Consider the following 21,773-nt stretch of genomic DNA (forward strand, 5'->3'; position numbering starts at 1 on the left):
ATTGTGACTGCATTTATTTGACCTTCACTTTATTTGACACATAGGGAGCAACACACAGGACTAACGATAACCAATACTGATGCACCGTATTATAGTGTCCACCAGGGCATTTCACATCGGATTCCTTGTAATAATACAAAATGCATATTAAAGAAAATCGAGACAGTGATTCTCCAAGAGGGTATGGTGAACATTTAGCCAACAGCTAGTCCTGGAGTGCCTCTTAACCCCCACTGTCATCCCCCTTTGAGATCCACCACTCTAAATAGTTTCAAGGACTAAAAAAGTCTGCCATAAAAGAGTTCCTTCGGCAAGGAAGCAAATTTAGAACAATCTTTATGTATGTACCCAACGTAGAAGGGACTTCTGGTCCCAAATGTGTCTTTTTGTCCAGAACCCCTGCACAAACAATCCTCTATGTCGTCATCGGCAAACACAAAGGCCAACTGGTCAGCGCCGCTGGCAACAGGAGGTCCTCGGCTGAACGGCTGTTTAAAGGCAGCTCGCAAAGAAAGCTGTAACCTGTGGCCTCTATTCACCACCGGAAGAGTCTGAATGCTTTTCCCCTTTTGTAACAGAGAACATCTGCCATTCCAGGAGAACAATCCCCCTCCCAGCAGTAAGTTTTACATACAGAGGCAACGTCCTCCTTTTATGTGGCTCTCTCATGTCCTTGGTTAGGAAATGCGCCCCTTTCAAACGGTTTTACAGCCAGAACCCCCAACTTGCCTAACTGGTACCCATCCTGCCTCTTGCCTAAGCACGACTGAAAAATATTGTATATGTGGTTAAATTAATTAAACAAGGAGGTCATTAGACAGAGGTGGCTCTACTGCCATGGAGACCCCCAACAGCAAACCAAACTTTAAGCTGTTATTGTCTCAAGGTTACAAAATCAAAACATTAAGGAGAAACAATACAAACGGCCAGTGAGGCTTTAAGTTACAGCCAATTGCTTACTTTCCTTTCATTGCTTCCACCTTTTCTCTATAAAAGTCTCTGCCCAGCTCCTGTGGGCAGAGTGCTGCTAACCACTTCCGGTTTGGTGCTGCCTAATTTGAATGAGTTTTTGTTCAAATACACTCTTAAAATTCTTACTATGGCTCAGTTACCTTTTTTTTTCGGTACGCGGGCCTCTCACTGTTGCGGCCTCTCCCGTTGCGGAGCACAGGCTCCGGACGCGCAGGCTCAGCGGCCATGGCTCACGGGCCCAGCCGCTCCGTGGCATGTGGGATCTTCCCGGACCGGGGCACGAACCCTCGTACCCTGCATCGGCAGGTGGACTCTCAACCGCTGCGCCACCAGGGAAGCCCCTCAGTTTATCTTTTAACAATGTAAATAAGTACAAGACTTCTTTCTGAGAAAAAAAATCCAAGGCGTGTACTAGAATGTTCTGTGCTCTTTTTGCAAATACTTAGTTTTTAGTCTCTGTATATAAAACAAGAGGGTAAGGTAAAGACAGCATTTGGGACTTAGCTGGTATATTTGATTAAGATGGCAGCCAAATCACATTATTTCAGCCCAAGAGATATTTCTGTTAACATGGATCTTTGTACTTTTAACACGGATTGATGTAGTTCTGTACAGTCATGAAATAAACACAATTCAAGAAAACAATGCAGATCCAAACAGGTGCAGTTGGTCGCTCCAGCTGAGTAAAGGCAAGACACTTCCAGGATGTCAGCCCTGGGCAGTTTACTCCTCAGGAGAAAGCACGCTCTGTGACCAGCAAACTCCTTTAAGATCTAGTATGTAGCAACTTCCTAGGAACTTTATTTTGGAAATATAAAGTTCTTAAACGCATGTAAAATGACTGCCTTTCTAGCTTGCCCTGTCCAGAGGTTATTAAAATTCTAGGCTGAGGTTTAGCCATCTTACTTGCTTTTTACTCTTAATAGGATATATTTAAAATCCCCTTGAGAAGACAGCTAGATATTATTACATATAAACTGTGACACTGAAGTGGTTGCCAGGAGCTGAAGGGAGGAGGGGAATGGAGAGTTAGTATTTCATCGGGACAGAGTTACAGTTTGGGATAATGAAAAAGTCCTGGAGATGGATGGTGGTAATGGCTGCAGAACAATACGAATGACATAATGCTGCTTAAAAATGGTTAAAAGTGTGGTTTTTGTTATGTATATTTTACCACAGTAAAAAATATAACACTGATAGGTTAATAACAATGATGAAAACAAAAAAGCTGAGATGTGAGGGGAAAATAATCAGACAGAAAAGAGAGAGAGAAAGAAAAGAAAGGGAAAGAAATGGAAAGAAAAGAGATTGATGAGACACTCCTACCCCCTCCCAGGGCAGTGGTGGGAGAATGGCAGTGATCCTAAAAGGGAAAAGTGAACTGAGCCCCTTTCCCCCATCATCAAGAAGAGGGCCCCTCACTCAGAAAACATTGACTACACATCTGCAATAAGAGAATAACAGAATGTACCCTGTACCCGCTTGCACATAAAGGAAACCAAGCCATTGAAAAATTAACTGCATACAAATGGCCAATAAGCAGATGAAAAGATACTCAGCATCACTAGCTAACAGGGAAACGCACATCTAAAGCACAATGAAATGCCACTTGACACCCACTAGGATGGTTATAATCAAAACACAGACAATAGCAAGCATTGATAAGATGTGGAAAAATCAGAACCCCCATCCACGGCTGGTGGGAGTGTAACATGGTACAGCTACTCTGGAAAACAATCTGACAGTTCTTCAAACGGTTAAACACAGATTTACCACATGACCCAGCAATTCCACTCCTAGGTTCATATCCACGACAAAAGAAAACATGCGTCCACACAAAGACTTGTGCATGAATATTCGTAACAGAATTATTCATAATAGCCCAAACGGGGAAACAACCTAAAAGTCCATCAACTTGTGAATGGACTAGAAAACAAAGCAAAACTCTGGTATATCCATGAAATGAAATACTACTCGGCATTAAAAGAAATGAAATACTAATAGAGGCTACAACATGGATGAATCTCGAAAACACCATGCTAAGCAAAAGAAGCCAGACACAAAAGACCACACGTTGTATGATTCCATTTACATTAAACGTCCATAACAGGCAAACCTATAGAGACAGAAAGTAGTGCTTGGGATTGGGGGTGAAGTGGAGACAAACTAATAGGACATAATAGGGATCTTATTGGAGGATCTTTGTGGATTCTGGTGATGGTTGGTAAATTTACTAGAAATTATTGTACACTTAAATGTGTGAACTTTATGTTATGTAAATTATATACCTCAATTATGTTTACAAAAAAAAGGAATGGTGAAAAAAAGAACCGTGATTTAGAGGTACTAACAAGTGAAAAACGAAACACGGAGGAAAGTAGCATAAGAATAGATAAACAGATACATGTATATGTACAGCTATAGCTGATTCACTTTGTTTCAGGGGGATGTAGGGGATGGATTCTCTCGCTGTGATGCAAACATGTAAACTAAAGATTCTATGACAGAGAAAGAAAAGAATAGATAAACAACAGGATCTACTCTATAGCACAGGGAACTATACTCAATATCTTGTAATAACCTATAATGGAAGAGAATCTGAAAAAGAACATATAGATATAGGTACCCGAATCACTTTGCTGCACACGTGAAACTAACACAACACTGTAAATCAACTACATTTCAAAAAATAGAAAGAAAAAAGAAAAGAAAGCATAAAGAGAGTCACAAGAGACAGACCCCTCCAGTGAGAACACAGGAAGTAGGTTTGAGGAAAGGCCAGTGGTCCCCCTTAACTGCAGTCTAGACAGACACTGTCTTCATTTCTTCCTTCATGTATTTGTTCATGCAACAACAATTGACAATTGCACATGACAGGCTACACACTCGGTCAGGAGCTGGGATGCAGGTCCTCACAGAGACGACATTCCCGCAGGGGAGACCGGATCTCATGCAAGGACGCTGATGGTTATTCATGTGCCTGGCTTTGCAGGAGAAGCACTAGGGCCTTCGAAAGCACGTGACGATACTGGTCATAAAGCCCTAATATTTGAGCCAAAGACTTGAATATAAATAGGGGTTGGCTGGGCTGGGAGAGAGAGGGAGGAAGAGGAAGAGGAAGGAAGCCTTGAATAAAAGCCATGGGGTTTTAAAAGACATAGCACCTGCCTAAGACAATCTCTGTCTAGACTGCAGTTAATGGGGAACACTGGCCTTTCCTCACACCTACTTACTCCCTGTGTTCTCACATGAGGGTCTGTCTCTTGTGCTTCTCTCTTATGCTACTTTCTTTTCTTTTTTTTAATATATATATATTTATTTATTTATTTTTGGCTGTGTTGGGTCTTTGTTGCTTTGTGGCGAGCAGGGGCTACTCCTTGTTACGGTGCACAGACTTCTCATTGCAGTGGCTTCTCTTGTGGAGCACGGGCTCTAGGTGCGCGGGCTTCAGTAGTTGTGGCTCGCGGGCTCTAGAGCGCAGGCTCAGTAGTTGTGGCGCACGGGCTTAGGTGCCCCGCAGCATGTGGGATCTTCCCGGACTAGGGATCGAACCCGTGTCCCCCACATTGTCAGACGGATTCTTAACCACTGCGCCACCAGGGAAGCCCTGACTTGCCCTTTTTAAAAGATCATTCTGGTTACAAGTAGGCTGGGTGCAGAGGGCAAAAATAGGTCCAGAGACAGACATGATGGAAGATGGGGCTAGAAATGAAATTGCAGTTCTGAGGCTTAGTTGGTGTGCAAAAGAAACGGAACCAAAGGGTTTTGAACAGGGAGTCCCCAAGTCCCTTCTCAGACCAGATGGACAACCAGAGAGCCAAGGGCAGCGGTAGGGCTCCTGTGGCCACACCCCTTACTGCTTTAGTGGTATGCTAGACAACATTTTCCCAAACTGACCCCCAAAATCACCAGCACTTGTTAAAAATGCTAATTCTCAAACCTAGATCTTCTGGATCTGAATTTTGAAAGGAGAAGCCTGGGAAGCTATATTTTTTTAAAATACTGCTCATGATTCTCATGGTCAGGCAAGTTTTAGAAAATATTGATCCATACTTAAAAAAAATCAATATCTAGACAAGCAGCAAAACAGATTAAAATATAATATAGAAGCTATCCCCAAATATGACTACCCTTTTCTTCTAGTGAATCGTGATTCAGGCTGAAAAAGGTTAATGGTTCTTTCAAAACAAGAAAAGGTAAAAACAACTTGTAACGGCTGAGCATAGTATAATAAGAAAACAGTGATGAATGTGTGTAATATTGGCTTTCAGCCTCTCTGGTATTGGCACTGTAGGTATAATTCTTGGGTAGATCCGAGTATATTGGTTTCCTAGGGCTACTGTAACAAATTACCACAAACTCAGTGGCTTACAACAACAAAAACTTATTCTCTCACAATTCTAGAGGCCAGAAATCCAAAATCAAGGTACTGGCAGGGCACTGCTTCCTCTGAAGTCTCTAGGGAAGAATACTTCCTTGCCTCTTCCAGCTTCTGGTGTTCTTTGGCTTGGGCTATATGGAACTCCAACCTCTGCCCGTGTCTCCTCTTGTGGCCTTCATCTCTGTGTTACCTCTTCTTCTGTCTCTTATAAGGATATGTGTCATTGGACTTAGGTTCTACCTGGTTAGTCCAGGATGATCTCACCTCAAGATTCTTAATTACATCTGCAAAGACCTCTTTTCCAAATAAGGTCACAGTCACAGGTGCCAGGGTTTAGGACTTGGACATATGGTTTTGTGGGGAAGGAAAGGAGTCACAATTCAACCTACTACATAGTGATTTTAAATTGTTCAGCAGGCCTACATGATACTCTTACCTGTATCAGTAGTTAGAGGGTGTTTTTAACATAAATGCTCTTAGTTCAACATTCCTCAGAATGACAGAAGTCCGTTTATAAATGAATTCATTCATCTGAGTCATGTATATTTTTAGAAGCATGACTCTATCATTTCAAAATAAGACACGGTATTAAAAAGCCTCATATAGTAGACAAAACCATATTCAGACAACTGACATCACAAAAAAAGTGTCTTTTTCAGAAAGAGAATTTCTAAGCACGAAGAAAGGTACATCTATCTCAAGAAGAGTAACAGGGAGGAAGCCAAAGTATTTTAGTGGTCTCTGCTGACATTCCCCTTAGGAAATGTCAGTGAATCAAGTTTTATTGTAATTAATGTTTTAACAGAACATTTTGCTTTCCCAGGGCAAAAAACAGGAGTAGCTGATATTACAAGGATGTATGAAGTAGCTATTAGAAACAGGAATAGCTGTAGAGGCATGAATATATGATGAGGAATCTGTAGTTAATTTATGAACATCAGGCACTTATAGACACAGAAAAAAATAATACTTTAAGATAGACACAGGGGGCTTCCCTGGTGGCGCAGTGCTTGAGAGTCTGCCTGCCGATGCAGGGGACGCGGGTTCTTGCCCCGGTCCGGGAAGATCCCACATGCTGCGGAGCGGCTGGGCCCGTGAGCCGTGGCCGCTGAGCCATGGCCGCTGAGCCTGTGCGTCCGGAGCCTGTGCTCCGCAACAGGAGAGGCCACAACGGTGAGAGGCCGGCATACCGCAAAAAAAAAAAAAAAAAAAAGATAGACACAGGGCAGGATGGATACATAAAGTAGTGTGGGGTGGGAAACAGCATGGTACCAAAGGAAAAAAAATTGATAATTGCTGCATAATTGGGAAACCTAACAGAAAAGATCTAAACAGAAGCGTTTCCCTAAATTACATCCACCTAGAGGTTTCAAAAATCATTTATTGAGAAGAGACTGGTGTTAATAGAGTAACTTAATAATATTTGTAGATGTTTATTGGAGTAGTAAATATATTTGTATTTTGCTTAACTTTTTAAAGTATATAGTGTTCTTTCTTCTGAGTGGGTTCAGTTCTTATGAACTAAAAATCCTCTGTTCTTATAAAAACATTCCCAGGTATTCAATAAAAGAAGACAGAAAGAGAGGTTGAGAATGACATCGAAATTGAATAGACCCAAATAAAACTTTAGTCGAGATCCTGGTGCCAAAGAGGTGCACACTGATTAAACAGTAACCTTATAAAATGGGACTTAAGCAAAACTTGTGTGTATCAGAATACACCATTTGCTTTTATATAACAAACTCTGCAGGTACACTAGCAACACATCTCAGAAACTAATTCTTAAAATGATGACAGATTACAAAATAGCACATCAAAATCCATCAAATTCTATCAGCATCCACCCCTCTCTATCCAACATGGCCAAAGATTTCTCAAACTTTGCACGAGTAGCCAGCAACACACCAATACATCATTGCAATATATATCATTGTCTTGCAAATTCTGCTAACATAATTACAAGCAAACTTGCAGCATGTGATAATTATTATTTAGATTAGTTGACTCTTTTAACCAATCAAGCTACTTTCCCACCTCATAATACATCTCACTGTGGTATGTTTCTTTGCTTTCTCTAACATCTTTAATACAGATAACACAAGTTCAGCCATCCCATTACAAAGGAAAGCTTGAATAAATTCATCCTGTATATTCTTTTGTACAACCTCTAATTAAAAACCCAGGAGGGAAATCACTCTAGTGATATCTCAATACAAAAAAGGACACTACTTTTTGTTTTTCCAAGAAAACTTCATAAGTGGCATTTATTTAAATTCTAATCATTCAAGCAAAAATGTTAGAATGCCCTCCCACCCCCAGCCTTTGTTAAGTGAAACATAAACAGAATTCCAAGAGAGGAGGACCATTCCCTTGTGTCTATTCCAGTAGTATAAGGGAAGTAGTTATGTCTGATATATTTTGCTACAGATTCCTTAATCTAGACAATGATTACTAATTCATGCATTTAATTTGAACAATGATAATCAGGTTGATTTCCAGATGACTCATTTTGTAAACCTTTGGCCATTAGCATTCCAGGCAGAGTGGGCCATGTGCTGCCTTCCTGCTGACATCAGTGGAAATCTTGAGTCAAGATCAAAGCTACTTTATGCCTCTCTGACCTTTCTTCACAATGCACAGTGGGGCCTGGGTTTCTCAGCTCAGAATGTTCATATTTGCTTCACTGTCCCCACAGGGTTACCATTTACAATCTACATGTAGATATTCACTGAAGATCCTACAACCGGTCCCTTGGAAATCACAAGTCTTAGATTCTAGTTTTCAGGTGGCTTCCTAGTCTGGATCCAAACTTCAGCAGATCTTATTCTGGTTGGCTCACTGAGGCTTCAGCGAACAGAGAGAGAACCCAGTGGGGTGAGGGGCAGTGCTCATTTTGCCCCCAGAAATCTGCCATACACTTACTTTCCTCTAGAGATGCACTTTGAGAATCACACTGGAGAAAGGATGCCTTACCTGGACAGTCATGTCTGCGCTGGATGTGTCTGTGGCTTTCGAGGTTAGCTCATCTCCTGTTAGCAGCACACTCTCCCACCCAACTCCTGAAAAAGAAAAATCAAAATGGTACCATTTGAGCCAAGTGCGTTCAGCTGGTGTAGAGAGATCACTGTTTGGCACCTTCCAAGCCTGTGTGACTTGAAAGGAAACCAAGGATTACCCATAGTTTAACTGCCTGGCAGTTACCAGGACAGCTTCCTTTCAGAAGTGTGGTCAGTCAGCACCTCCTGTTTTTATCTAATCTCCAAGTCTGGAGTCATTATCTAAATCCTGTATTTTCTAAATAGTATTATTCCTAGTCCAGAGTGGAGAAGAGGTTAAAATGAACTCCAGAATCCAGGCCTCATACTGAGGTCTTATTTGGAGCTTAAAGTGACCCCCCATAACACAGAAATCTGCACATCTGAATCTAATTCAACATCCAATCGCAGTGACCTCAGATTATTCACTGTCCTAGATTCTACACAGCTGCTGGAAATAACTGAGACTTTACACTCACTTTTAAAATCTATATATATTTCTCCCCAAGTCTTAATGCATGTTAGCTCCTTTTCTCTTAAGCTGTCAGACAGGCTCCAAGTGTGGACATCTGGCAAGATACAAGGTTTTGCTCTCCCCAACCTCAACAAAAGAGATCAGCGGCTGGTGTTTGGAAATACCCATGATCACAGTACAGTAAAACTACACTAATTTAGATGCAATTATGTGTGTGAATGGAGGTGGAATGGTCTATAATAGTGAAAAGTTTGAAGTAATGACAAGTATATTTTTAAAAAACAATATTGCAAGTAAAGTCATCTTCTTAAAAGCTAAGAAGGCAATACTTAGAGTTTCTCAGGGTCCACTTTAATAGGCAGATAGAAATTTTATAATTGGTATAATAACTGCCTACTGGGATATGAGCGCTCATAGCTTAAAGTATTGAAAAGATTGTTTCCTTAAGCAGACTAAAACTGTGTAATATTAATTTACATTATTGATTTTCTTGAATAATTTTCTCTAAGGGTAACTTGAGGGCACTATTCATGCCGGATCTGTGTGTATCACCCAAATTCCAAATTTCAACTGTCTAGCATTATGTTAAATGAGGACTGGCACATTTTCCTGTTTGCCACATAGTAAATATTTTAGGCTCTGAGGTCAGACCACTTCTGTTGCAGCTTCTCAAGCTGCCATTATAGAGGAAAGCAGCCAAGATAACATAAAAACAAATGGACACAGCTGGGTTCCAATAAAACTTTACTTACAAAAACAGGCGCTGGGCTGTTTTGGCTCATGAGACGTGCTTTACCAGCCTCTGTGCTAAATCAAGAAACCAGAGATGTGTCCAGGAAAGATTGTGATACTTCAGCATTTTTCTAAGGATCAACTGGACAAATCAGACGGTGAAACTATAACAATTGTCTGCAATTACATGACACTTTAAATAAACTAATAGGAGATTAATTAAATGTTAATACATTAGCACTGGTTGCATTGCCTTGTTTTATATTCTGAATCCTTGAGAGCCTCATTTCACAGGAAATACGCACAATGGATTACTCAGGATCCATGGGCTATAATTTATTGCAAAGTACAAATAATTGTCTCTCACTGGGTTGTAAAAATTGGGTCAGAGAAGTTTGATGACTTGCCCTACAATTTCCTTTCAGGGAGGTTGTGGGCTTTGTCTTAAATGCACGTTTCTGGGAAAGAAATCTTTGCTCCCACACGAACAGATTATTTCCCAGATACATCTCGCATTTAACTAAAGCCCCTCCTGGTTTAAGCCACTGTTGGTGCCTGTTGGATCTGGCTGGCAGAGACATACAGATGTTGGGCATGATGGACAAATATATGATATTTAATTATGGAATCATTTGAATTATTGTTCAGCAAATATTCGGTCCCCTTCTCTCCCACTGTGGGAGAAACTGTCTTCCCTGTCCTACTGATGTTTGCTTTGACCAATGGGATTTTAGTGGATATCATGCAAGCAAAGGTTTGAAATGGGTTTGAGTGGTGATGTTTGCCCTCTTGCACTTCTGCTCTAGCATGAGAAGGACATGTCCCAGTTGGCCTGCAAGGAAATGAGAGTCATGGGGACCAGACCTGGACCCAATCCACACCTTGCAGCTAAGCCAAGTGTAGAACAGCCAACCCCTAGCCCAACTGCATATGCATGACAATAAAAGCGACTGAGTTTGGGGATGATTTGTCAAGCAACATTATTGTAACAATAGCTAATGGATGCAATCTACAACGAAAATCATAGATGAAAATCATTTTGGATAAAGTATTTCATTTTTAACTATGCAAATATAATTCCCTTTGTTGCATAAAATTCATTTACAAGTATTAATTCCCATCTCTCTATATACATTATATCCCACTTTGGGAAGAATCTTTTCTCTGCTATAACCATTCCTTTCATAAGCAATACTATCTTTATGAAAGGATATATGGCCACAAGAAAGAGCTATGAGACATAAATATATGTGTATTCTCAGAATTTAGCCTGCAGTCAAGAAACCACTTCAGAATTCATGGAAAGAGTGAGAGAAAATAGATATAACATTTCAACTTAAAAATGTTATTAATCCTGATAATAAGTTGTGAGGACAGAAAAATGTTATTTTAAAAGAGAGAAGCAAAATTCCTTCCAGGTAGAAAGCTGTTTTTGGAGAACAAAGCAACTTTACGAGCCATTTGAGTATGAAAAGGTGGAAGGAAAAGAAAAATGGAAGAGGTCCATTTAGAAGAAGGAGAGTAGCTGAAAAATGTTGGAACAAGAGCTGGCAGTAAGAAATTCCCAGGGGGTGATAAAAAGGACTTTTGAGAACAGTGATGTTTTAAAAATCAATCTTAAATTATTCATCGTGCTGTGTCAGGATGTAATTCTCCCCTTACTCTCATACCTTCAGAGAAGATCTGTCTTACACCATTGTGTTCTATTGGTGTTGTTGACTGGAAATTAATAAGGTCCCACATTTGGACCTCAGGGCAGAGAGAAGAGAGCAGCCATCTGTACATGGGAGCTCCCTGCAAAAGTGGAGTTTGAGAAGGACATGATAATAAGACTCTTGGAGAGGGTACTAGACCCGCACACTACGCCTGATAGGGCTACGGGTCAATTTTCTTTCATAACCAATGTACAAGAGATCCTCCCATTTTGCAGACTTGAAGATGCAAGATGACTGACATGTCTTTATTGAATGATGCTTAAACATGTAAAAAAGCCACTTCCATTTCCGAAATAGTGATTGTACCACACATGGGTAGGGGTGTAGCTTAGATTGCTTGTTTGAGATTCCTTCAGTGCTAGGATTTTATCAACAACTTTCAATGTTGATTTTTATCAACATATATATATATATAAAATTTGATACAAAATATAGAATATATATATTTCACATATATTTCTACCTACTGTACTTTCAAATAACCACTTTTATATCCCCCCTTCTCCCTTTGCTCGACCTCTTATTTATAACATTTTTGAGAAACTATATTTTATATTATTTCTACAATCCCTAGCAATACTACTACTATTTTAATTACATTTTTAAAAGACTGGATCAAACCTTCAGGAAAAAATAACTTCTCTCTCCCAGAAGAAAATAAGTTTGCATTTCCCTGTAGTGGAAAAATTGAGACCCGTCTACTTGTAGCTGAGGGATGCTTATGAATACTCCATCAGGGACAGTTTTATGAAGATCTTGCAGGAATAAATCAAATCCACCATGAATTTGTCTCTGTTCCTTTTTATACACCTCCTTACTTAGCTACACAGTCAGATAAATACATCCCTTTGCCCAAGCTTCCAGTTCCCTGGCGTCCACATCCCTGGGTCTCTGTTCCCAGGGCACACTCTGCTGATTGGCTTGGCCACTCTCTCTATCGATTTCTGTTGGGAATAATATGTGTGCGGTTGCCAGGGCAGTGCAAGCAAAAGGAAGGAGGCTGGGCTCAACCCTGGCTGGAGAAGCCAGGGGCATACCTGAGGACCAGCAAGGAGAGGGTTTGAGCTGGTAGCAGGTAGCCACAAGGTCTTGAGCAGGGTAAACTATAGACAAGATGATTCTGTGTGTTTGAACAAAGGGAGACAGGACTAGACTGAACAGTGGAGAGGGCGAGCAAACTAAGGAGGCAGGCTTGTTGGGGAAGCAACTGATGGTATCCCAGGAAACACTGGGTCACTTCCTTAGTTCTGATCCTGGCTGGTACTAAAAATAAATAAAAATTAAGGGTCCAAGGCTTAGAGGGAGAGGGTAGAACTGCACGGGAGGATGCTAATTGTACCCAGAGCCCCTGGAATCACCATGTGTCACGAGGTGAAAGCAGAAAGGGAGGAAGACAGGTCAGCATGGACTCTTATGTGCAAGAGAATGGACCTTTGCTCTAGCCCATCTGTCCACACAGATTCTAGACAGATCGTTGGACAAAGTGGGTGGCCAAGGTGGCCATTAGTGCTGTTCACCAAATGCTCCTGGTTCCTTCCTCTCATGGACACGTAACAGGATTTCACTTCCTGGCCCCCTTAGGGTTGGGGAGGTCATGAGACTAGCTCTGGCTGATAAGTGTGGGCAGCAGTAGCATGGATCACTTCCGGCCGGAGCATTTAAGTGCTGATGGAGGACGCTCCGGAGTACCCTTCCCCTCCACCACGGTGAATGGCGATGTTCTAGGCAGTGGCGATTCTACTGGCCTAAGGCCCAGCCGAGAGGGTAACACAAAGCACAGACACAGCCAGCCCACAGTGGCCACGTAACACGAATGAGAACTAAACCTTTATTATTTTAAGCCAAAGGATTGGGGCTGTTTATTACGGTAGCATCACATAGCCCAGCCTTAGGAAAGGAAGGAGCCCTTCCAGACCCGCCTTCCCCATCAACCTCCACTTCCCATTACAGAGAGTTCTTCGGACAAATCTGTATCTATCCTCTAAATACATTCTACCATTTAAATATCGTCTCCTCAACCAGGTTCTAATCGCCCATACTTTCTACTTCCTTGGGGGTCACTCTCTGATTCCACTGTGCCCCCATGCTTATTGCACAGGTCGGTTGCATCTCATGAAGGATGTAGGTTCTAAAGACAAAAGGCACAAACCTGCATGATCAAAACTGCCCTTGAGATATTCCAGCTCTGTCATATCATGTGCTTACGGGAATCAAGATTCTCAGTGTAGAAAAAGATACAGATGTAATATAGAAAAAGTTCAGTAAAGCCATGTATTTGAATTGGAAATACCAGAATAAACACATGAGATGAGTTACATTTAAAAATTAGGGCCTTCCCTGGTGGCGCAGTGGTTACGAATCTGTCGGCCAATACAGGGGACACGGGTTCGAGCCCTGGTCCGGGAAGATCCCACATGCTGCGGAGCAACTAAGCCCATGCGCCACAACTACTGAGCCTGTGCTCTACAGCCCACGAGCCACAACCACTGAAGCCTGTGTGCCGCAACTACTGAAGTCCATGCTCCTAGAGCCCGTGCTCCACAACAAGAGAAGCTACCACAATGAGAAGCCCACATGCAGCAACAAAGACCCAACACAGCCACAAATAAATAAATAAATAATAAAAATTAAAATTAGGGCTTCCTTGGTGGCACAGTGGTTGAGAGTCCACCTGCCGATGCAGGGGACACGGGTTCGTGCCCTGGTCCGGGAGGATCCCACATGCCGCGGAGCGCCTGGGCCCGTAAGCCATGGCCGCTGAGCCTGCACATCCGGAGCCTGTGCTCCGCAACGGGAGAGGCCCGCGTACAGGAAAAAAAAAAAAAAAAAAGGAAAAAAAAATTAAAATTAAATGTGTGTATGGATACATGTAAAAAAGAATAATAATAACTGCCCTTGAAAATTCCTCAAATCTCCCAAGCTGTCCAATTAGCACCGTACTTCAGAAAGCCCAACAGAGCCACTTTTGCTCCAGCTTTGGAACAGACCATTTCTCCTGTTAAGTACCAGATGATGCTGTTGGCTTGTACTAAGGATCATGTTGTACAAAACAATACAGATCTTGAAACTAGGATTTCTCTGTGTTTGAAGATGCTCAGAATATGAGAGATAGAAGGAGCTGAGACTGACAGCAGGAACAGCAGAAGAATACCTCCCTTGTCATCCTCCTACTGGGGTGTATGATTGACAGTGCTTTTAGCCAAAGGTAATCAAAAGCCTATTTAATAAAGGCTTAAACAACAGAGGATAGACTGGCTCATGTCACAAGAAGTCCCAAGGTAGTTTGGTTGCAGAGGTGGTTAATTCAGTGGCTCCACAGCCTCACGGCCTTACTTTGACCTCTGCTCTTGACTCTCCTCTGGGGTCCCAAGATGGACACAGCAGTTCCACGTGCCACAAAAACATCCAGTAGCACAAGAAGGGAGGAGTTAATACGCCTTCCACAAAAGCACCCTCCTCACACACCCAAGCCGACGCCCAAAGTCTCACTGGTCTGAAACAGAGCATAAGTCTATTCCTAACCCAATTGTGGAAAAGGGAATGGAATTATCAAAATTGGCTTGGAGCTAATAAATCAAGATTTACCCTCTGGGTCGGTGAGGGTCTCAGCCTTCTCTGAGCACATGGCCACCTGGAGGATAAACAGAGGGACAAAACAAGATCTCAGCAGGCAAAAGAGAAGGGGACAGGTCGATGGCTGTCAGACAAGCACCACTAGGGTCTGTCACAAGAGGACGTGCACACAGATTGGAATAGCAGGCAGGATCCCTGACAGTTTTGAAATTTCTATTTCTCTTCTTCGTCTCCTTACTTTAGTTAGAAATACACAGTCGAATTCGTATAAGTACAGTACACAGATGATGCCGGGACTCAGCCCTGCCTTCCAGCGCCAGCTCCTCAGGGGGACGGTATCTTAGCCCTCGAGTGACGTTTCCACCTGCTCCCTCCGCTGTGAACTCAGCCCTGAGCATTAGCCCCGCCTATTGGGCCTGAGCAGGGAAAGCCTTTCAGTGTGTCTGTCTGACGGCATTTGCTCGTCCATGCTGCCTTAGAGGGCCCTTATCAACTAGCTTGTAAGCACCTGTGGGCAGGGAGTGGGCCTGATACCCAGTTAGTCTCCCCCAGTGGCTGTTAAATGAGCAGCGTTTAGTTCGAGGCAGCCAGGTTCCAGGGGTAGGAGCTTCAGAGTGGGGCCTGGGTAAGAGCAGAGAGTGCACAAAGGAGAAAAGAGAAACACAAAGGCGCTGGTAATGAGATAGGCTGGGACCTGGGACCCTAACCAGAGTGCTCGCACCTGGAGAAACATCTCCTCCAGCAACAGGATACACAGAAACGATAAGCAACGAAAAATAACTGCACGCATGTGCAGTTGGGGCAATTACGAACAATAAGATACAGAAAGGCCACAAAGCAACAGCCATTTCTGAGGTGCCTGGAGCAAACACAGGGTACTGTACATGACCCCTGCACACAGCACCACCAAGGGGAGGCAGGCCACCTAAGCCTTGCCTCCTGCCCAGCCCACGGACCTGCCCCTGTTGTTACCCTATTTAAGGACCCAAGCACCTCCTCTCAGGGAGCGAGCAAAGGCACCTGTTTCTTGTTTTCACTTCCTCGTGCAGCATGAGCCCCGATAAAGCCTTGCCTGAGATTCTCATCCGGCCTCTAATCAATTTCTATCGATGAAAGAGTCCAAGGGCCTGGGTTGATAACAGTAACAGTCCCACTTTGGAGCTGATTCACTCTAGATGCTGAAGAAACAGACTGTGATTGGTCCTTTCCCCCAGAGCCAGGCAAGACCTGGTGGCTCTGGACACTTGCCATCAAACCACTGGAGGTGCAGTCACCGGACATAAAACATCTGGGTGGTGAGACCCTGTGCACCTTGAAGACGGGGCTGTCCCTTCACCAGCCATACCCCCATGCCCACCTCAGTCCTCAGTCAGCACAGTGAGGGCTGGCACGTCATGGGGGGTCCTTAAATATTTCCCTAACTGAATTGGAGCTGGAAGGGGCCTTGAGGCCACCTGTGCTTCTCTCATATCAGGACAGAAGGCTCTGTCATCTGATGAGTACTCCTCAGCCTTCACATGGCCATTTCCTGGTCACCTTCCTCACCGCTTCACAAGGTCATGCTGCTGGGGCAGCTGGAATGGACCATCTTAAGAAGAGCCGAGCCACAAACAGGTTGGGGAGAAAAGATCCCAGATGATGCCCTACAGAGCCCGGCTAAAGGCAAGAAAGGAGGACACAGTGGAGGGGCCGTGGCTGGGAGTGGACCTTTTGTTTACTGGCACCTTGGTGGAGGTTCTCAGGTGCTTCCAACCTTCTTGCCTATCGTGGTTATTCTCTTCTTCATCACATCTCTGCCTCAGCCTTCATCGGTGCATTGACCTAGAAACAGCCACAGAACTACAAAGAAGTCTGGAGCCCAGGCTTTCATGTTTCAGTGAGAAAACAAAGGCCTGAGATGCAAAAGCATGAGTCAAGGGCCCACAGAGAGTAGCTGCTAAGCTGGGTCTGACGGAGACAAGACTGCCTGATTTCCTAGACGAGGGTTCTTCCTGGGGCCCAAATGATATCAACCCCATTTTACAGACAAAAGATAGACCCATTGTGAAAATTTCATTGATCACAACGAAAAGAAAGGGGTTAGGGCCTGGGTCCCCCTGCGTCTAAACTCTCTTCCTCATCCAAGTCTTGGAATGGAGACTTGGCTAGATACTTCTCTTCCTTTTAATCGCCTTTCGCTCCCTTTGGGTTTGAACAATCTCACTTTGTTCTTGGAGGAGTTCTCAGCATGGTGGTCATTAAAACCTAGCGGAATTTCAGAACAATGATTTGCCTCTCAACACTTGGCTTTGGGAAACCCCACCCAAGGACTAGCTGATGGGACTTGCTTCCTCTGGATGGGAAGCCCCACCCAGGCGCTTGGAGGCGTAGGGCAGGATGTGACCCCACCCCGCTCACCCCACTCCAGGTGGTGGCTCATCCTTGCCTCCGAGCCCCAGCTTTGTCTTCCCTGGGATGGATGTAAAGACCAGGCCTTGGGGCCTCGAGAAGCAATGGTGGCAGGGGCACTTCTCCCTCTCTTGACTCCTGTTCCTGAGGAGAGCTCATCGGGGAAAAAGAAAAGTCCACCATTTGGACGAGTTATTGGAAATAACTTGAAATAATCCATTATTTCCATAACTGGAGATAATCCATTTCCTCAACCCTGAGGCCGTTGGACCCCCTTCCCCACCTACACTTCCTTGAATAAGGGAAGTTTGTCTGGGTGCCTCTCAGGGCAGATGTTTAGGGAGCTCAAAGATGCACAAAAATAAAACCTCAATGTCTTGCCCAGTGTGCCCATGTCCTCTCCACTCCATTGCTCTCTCCACCAACATGGCCACGACAACACCAATCATGACAGCTAAACTGTACTGAGGATGTGCTACGGATCAAGGACTAGGTCTTCATGGGTATCATCTCATTCAATCCTCACACAATACAGGTACATGAGGCAGGTACAATATTACCCCCACTTTACAGAGGAGAAAACTGAGGCTTAGAAAACTTAAAACTGAACTAGCAAGTGATGGAACCAAGGTTTAGTCCAAGCACTCTGACTTCAGAGGCTATCTGCCTAACCAATACAATTTACTGCCACCCAAAAGAGCTTACTACCATCCCAAAGATTGTATTTCTTTTGTTTTCAGAGATAGGGGGACAGGAAGCTTGAGGACATATTGAAAAAAACAAGATTTGCTGAGGGGAAGTTTTCTTCCTGGAGGTTCCCATTCAAGATGGTTTCTGAGCTCACAAAGAGCAGATCAAATAAAGGCTTTGTGGTGGGGTCCCCGGAGAGATATAGAGCCACGGCTGGGCTGAACCCAACCCAGTGCAATTCAGCAAACATTTACGAGGGGTTTATAGGGCCTCTCTGTGGCAGCGAGGATGGGGCAGCTGTCCTTTCACACAGGAAGAGCTCCAAGGCACAGCCCTGTGGAATCCCACGACAATCTAGTTCTGCAGAGGCTGACCTGTGCAGCAGAACCTTAGAAAGATGGATGAGGATTAAGACTAGGAAAGCACCTAGTACCTGTGAGCTCCACCTTGGGTTTAGACACCCCACAAAAACCCCGCAAGAAACTTTGGGTGCTCTCAGAGGCAAGCATGCAGAGACGTGGAAACTTACAGCACCCTGGGCTGGAAAATAGTTTGCTGACTTTCTCCCTGTAAGCATGGGGTAGGAAGGTGTAACAACAACAATAACAACAATAATAATAGCAGCTATTATTTCTTAAGTTCTTGTTGTGTGCTCTTTGTTGTGCTATATTTAACATATATTATCCCAACACTCAAAAACCCCACATGAAGTAGGCCCTATTTCTTTTTGTATGTATACATACATTTATCTTTACTTACAAATATCCATAATATAAATACACATGTACATACATACATATACATTTTTTTGGAGTATAATTGCTTTAAAATGGTGTGTTAGTTTCTGCTTTATAACAAAGTGAATCAGTTATACATACACATATGTTCCCATATCTCTTCCCTCTTGCGTCTCCCGCCCTCCCACCCTCCCTATCCCACCCCTCAAGTAGGCCCTAATTTTTTTTTTTTTTGCGTTACACAGGCCTCTCACCGTTGTGGCCTCTCCCGTTGCAGAGCACAGGCTCCGGACGCGCAGGCTCAGCGGCCATGGCTCACGGGCCCAGCCGCTCCGCGGCATGTGGGATCTCCCGGACCAGGGCACGAACCCGTGTCCCCTGCATCGGCAGGCGGACTCTCAACCACTGCGCCACCAGGGAAGCCCCCAAGCCAATTTTGAAAATGGTTTGTTTTGGCCTGCCTGAGCCAGTCCTCAGAAATTAAAGCCTTTTTAGGCAACCATGCCCCTTGCAGCAAACTCAAGGGCCCCTACTCAGAGGTTAGAGAACTAACAGCTTAAAGCCTGGTTTACTCTCAAGTTAATCTGCAGATATTACCATTCGGGGGGCTCCCCCTCCATGTCCAATAAAGGATTCTGTTACAGTCTCCACAGCACCCCAGTTATTAGACTTGCCAGCCTGATGTTACTAGGCTGGAAAGATATTTGATATTTAGTCCCTAACCATGTGATCTAAAATTAAATAATTAAATAACACAACATTGTAAATCAACTATACTTCAATAAAATTTAAAAAATAAATAAATAAAACTGGCAAGAGAGTGAAAAAAATTAAATAAAAATCCAAGCCACCATCTTGGATCCACTTCCCATGCAAGGGAGATGCATTGACCTATTAATGATTAAAACGGCAGGTAGTGACATGGACATATTTAGGGTCGTTGGGCTCTTTGGAGGGTCAAGCACACAGCTGGCATGCTGTGACTTTCCCTCTCTTGGCTGTGAAAAGGGTGCCGTGGACCGAAGGCACAGTGGAGAGCGTGGCCCTTGGGGACAGGAAGAAGCTGGGCTCTGCCGAGCTTTCCCACCTGACGCCCCCTCCCCAGCCTCACGGCCACTGCACCAGTTCAGGCTTCCGGAGGTCTCCCAACTCAGATGTGTCTTCTGTATCATCACCACTATTATTTTTCAGAAATGTAACTGTGGTTCCATCGCTCCCAACCTTGACCTCCTTCCTTGCATTTCCGCTCTGTGCCAGGCACTGTGCTTGGGCTGGGGAGACCCAGTGCAGGCCCTCAGGAAGCTGGTCGTCTGGGAGGAGGTTTTCTCTGGGCAATCTGATTTCCAGCATCACTCTGTTCCCTCACTGTATGGGGCCTCCTCTGGCTGTGAGGCCAGGATGTTGTATTTCCGCCCTGAGTTCTAGGCGTCCTGCCAGTGCCTCCTCTCCTTCCCTTGGGGCGGGGGTGGGGAGCTGTGGTGGTGTCAGGTGACCCCTGGGAGCTCACTCAGCCATTCAGAAAACCCACCTGAATCAAGTAGAAGTATATGGGGGAGAATATTTTTAGAAAAGCCTCTGGAAAGTTCAGAAGGGTTCTTAGGGTCATCATCAGTCCAGAAGTTACAAACGGTGGCCCTTCTAGCTCGTAGCCATGCTTTGTCGAGTCTGCAAGGCTCTGTTGTTGCTTTAAATGATTTAGTTGCCAAGATTTAAAATTCATGAGAATTTACGTGAACATCCAAACGAATATCTAGTTTCTCTTGAAAAAAATGAGAAGATTTGGCAAAACTAGGCCCAGTAGCCACCACGCTACACGGTAGCAACTGTCAAGATCTATGTATTGATAACTACCCTTATACATGAGATTTACCTGCTCTGAGGCCTCAGTCTCCACCACTCTCTATTGTTTTATTTGTGGGTTGACATCACTCACTAATGTTACCTGTCTGGCCCTTAATGGCATCTGAGTTTGCCATCCAGTCTGGTTTAATTCCCACAGTGTCCCTCATGAGGAGGCTGAGTAAAGTTGTGAACTAATCCCATTTCAAATTCTTTTCTTTTTAAATTGATGTCTAGTTGATTTACAATGTTGTGTTAGTTTCAGGTATACAGCAAAGTGATTCAGTTACGCTCGGGAGTGCACACACACACACACACACACACACACACACACACAGTTATTCTTTTTCAGATTATTTTCCATTACAGGTTATTACAAGATTTTGAATATAGTTCCCTGTGCTACACAGTGGGTCCTTCAGATTTTTTTCGAAGAAGATTTTTTTTTTTTTTTTTGCGGTACGCGGGCCTCTTACTGTTGTGGCCTCTCCCGTTGCGGAGCACAGGCTCCGGACGCGCAGACTCAGCGGCCATGGCTCACGGGCCCAGCTGCTCCGCAGCACGTGGGATCTTCCCAGACCGGGGCACGAACCCATGTCCCCTGCATCTGCAGGCGGACTCTCAACCACTGCGCCACAAGGGGAGCCCCTCGAAAAAGATTTTTTTGAAGTAGATTGAATTTAAACCATCAGTTGAAAAAACTGACTTGGCCAAAGCTGGTTAGTAACTTATTACTGAACTGTCAGGAGAACCACAGGACCATGGCAAGTTATTGCACCACTCTAAGCCTTAGTTCTCTTTACCTCACAGGGTTGTGTTTTTTTTGTTGTTGTTATATATTTTTTTGTTGTTGTTTTTTGGCTGCACAGCATGTGGGATCTTAGTTCCCCGACCAGGGATCAAACCCATGCTCCTTGTGTTGGAATTGCAGAGTCCTAACCACTGGACCGCCAGGGAATTCCCGAAACCTCATAGGGTTTTGCTGTGGATTAAATGAGCTAATACATGGAACTCCTCAGCTCACCGCCAGGAAGAGAGCAAGCACTCAATATAGGTTAGCTATTACTATCATTGTTTTTATTCTGTGATGCCATAATGGCTGCCCTTTTACATAAATGGCTTCTAGGAATATACAGCAGTGCAGATTGTGGCTAAGAAAAGTGTTGCCAGGAGAAACAGCAGATACCCAGATCTAAATCAAGGCTTCCAAAGTCTTTATATGGCTGGGGTCATAAT

General features: G+C 43.9%; 1 protein-coding gene across 5 annotated transcripts in view; it reads right to left on the minus strand.

The window, feature by feature from the left end:
* Positions 1-21,773, minus strand: part of PALM2AKAP2 (PALM2 and AKAP2 fusion) — a 355,342-nt gene that overhangs the window by 130,611 nt on the left and 202,958 nt on the right. For all 5 annotated transcript variants that reach the window (XM_082843083.1, XM_082843080.1, XM_082843082.1 and 2 more), the window contains one exon: positions 8,327-8,412. In XM_082843083.1, the coding sequence (XP_082699209.1) occupies positions 8,327-8,412 (86 nt within the window). The remainder of the gene's footprint in view (positions 1-8,326; positions 8,413-21,773) is intronic.

Source organism: Leucopleurus acutus (assembly GCF_964270905.1).
Source record: "Leucopleurus acutus genome assembly, chromosome: 7".
NCBI classification, from domain to species: domain Eukaryota; kingdom Metazoa; phylum Chordata; class Mammalia; order Artiodactyla; family Delphinidae; genus Leucopleurus; species Leucopleurus acutus.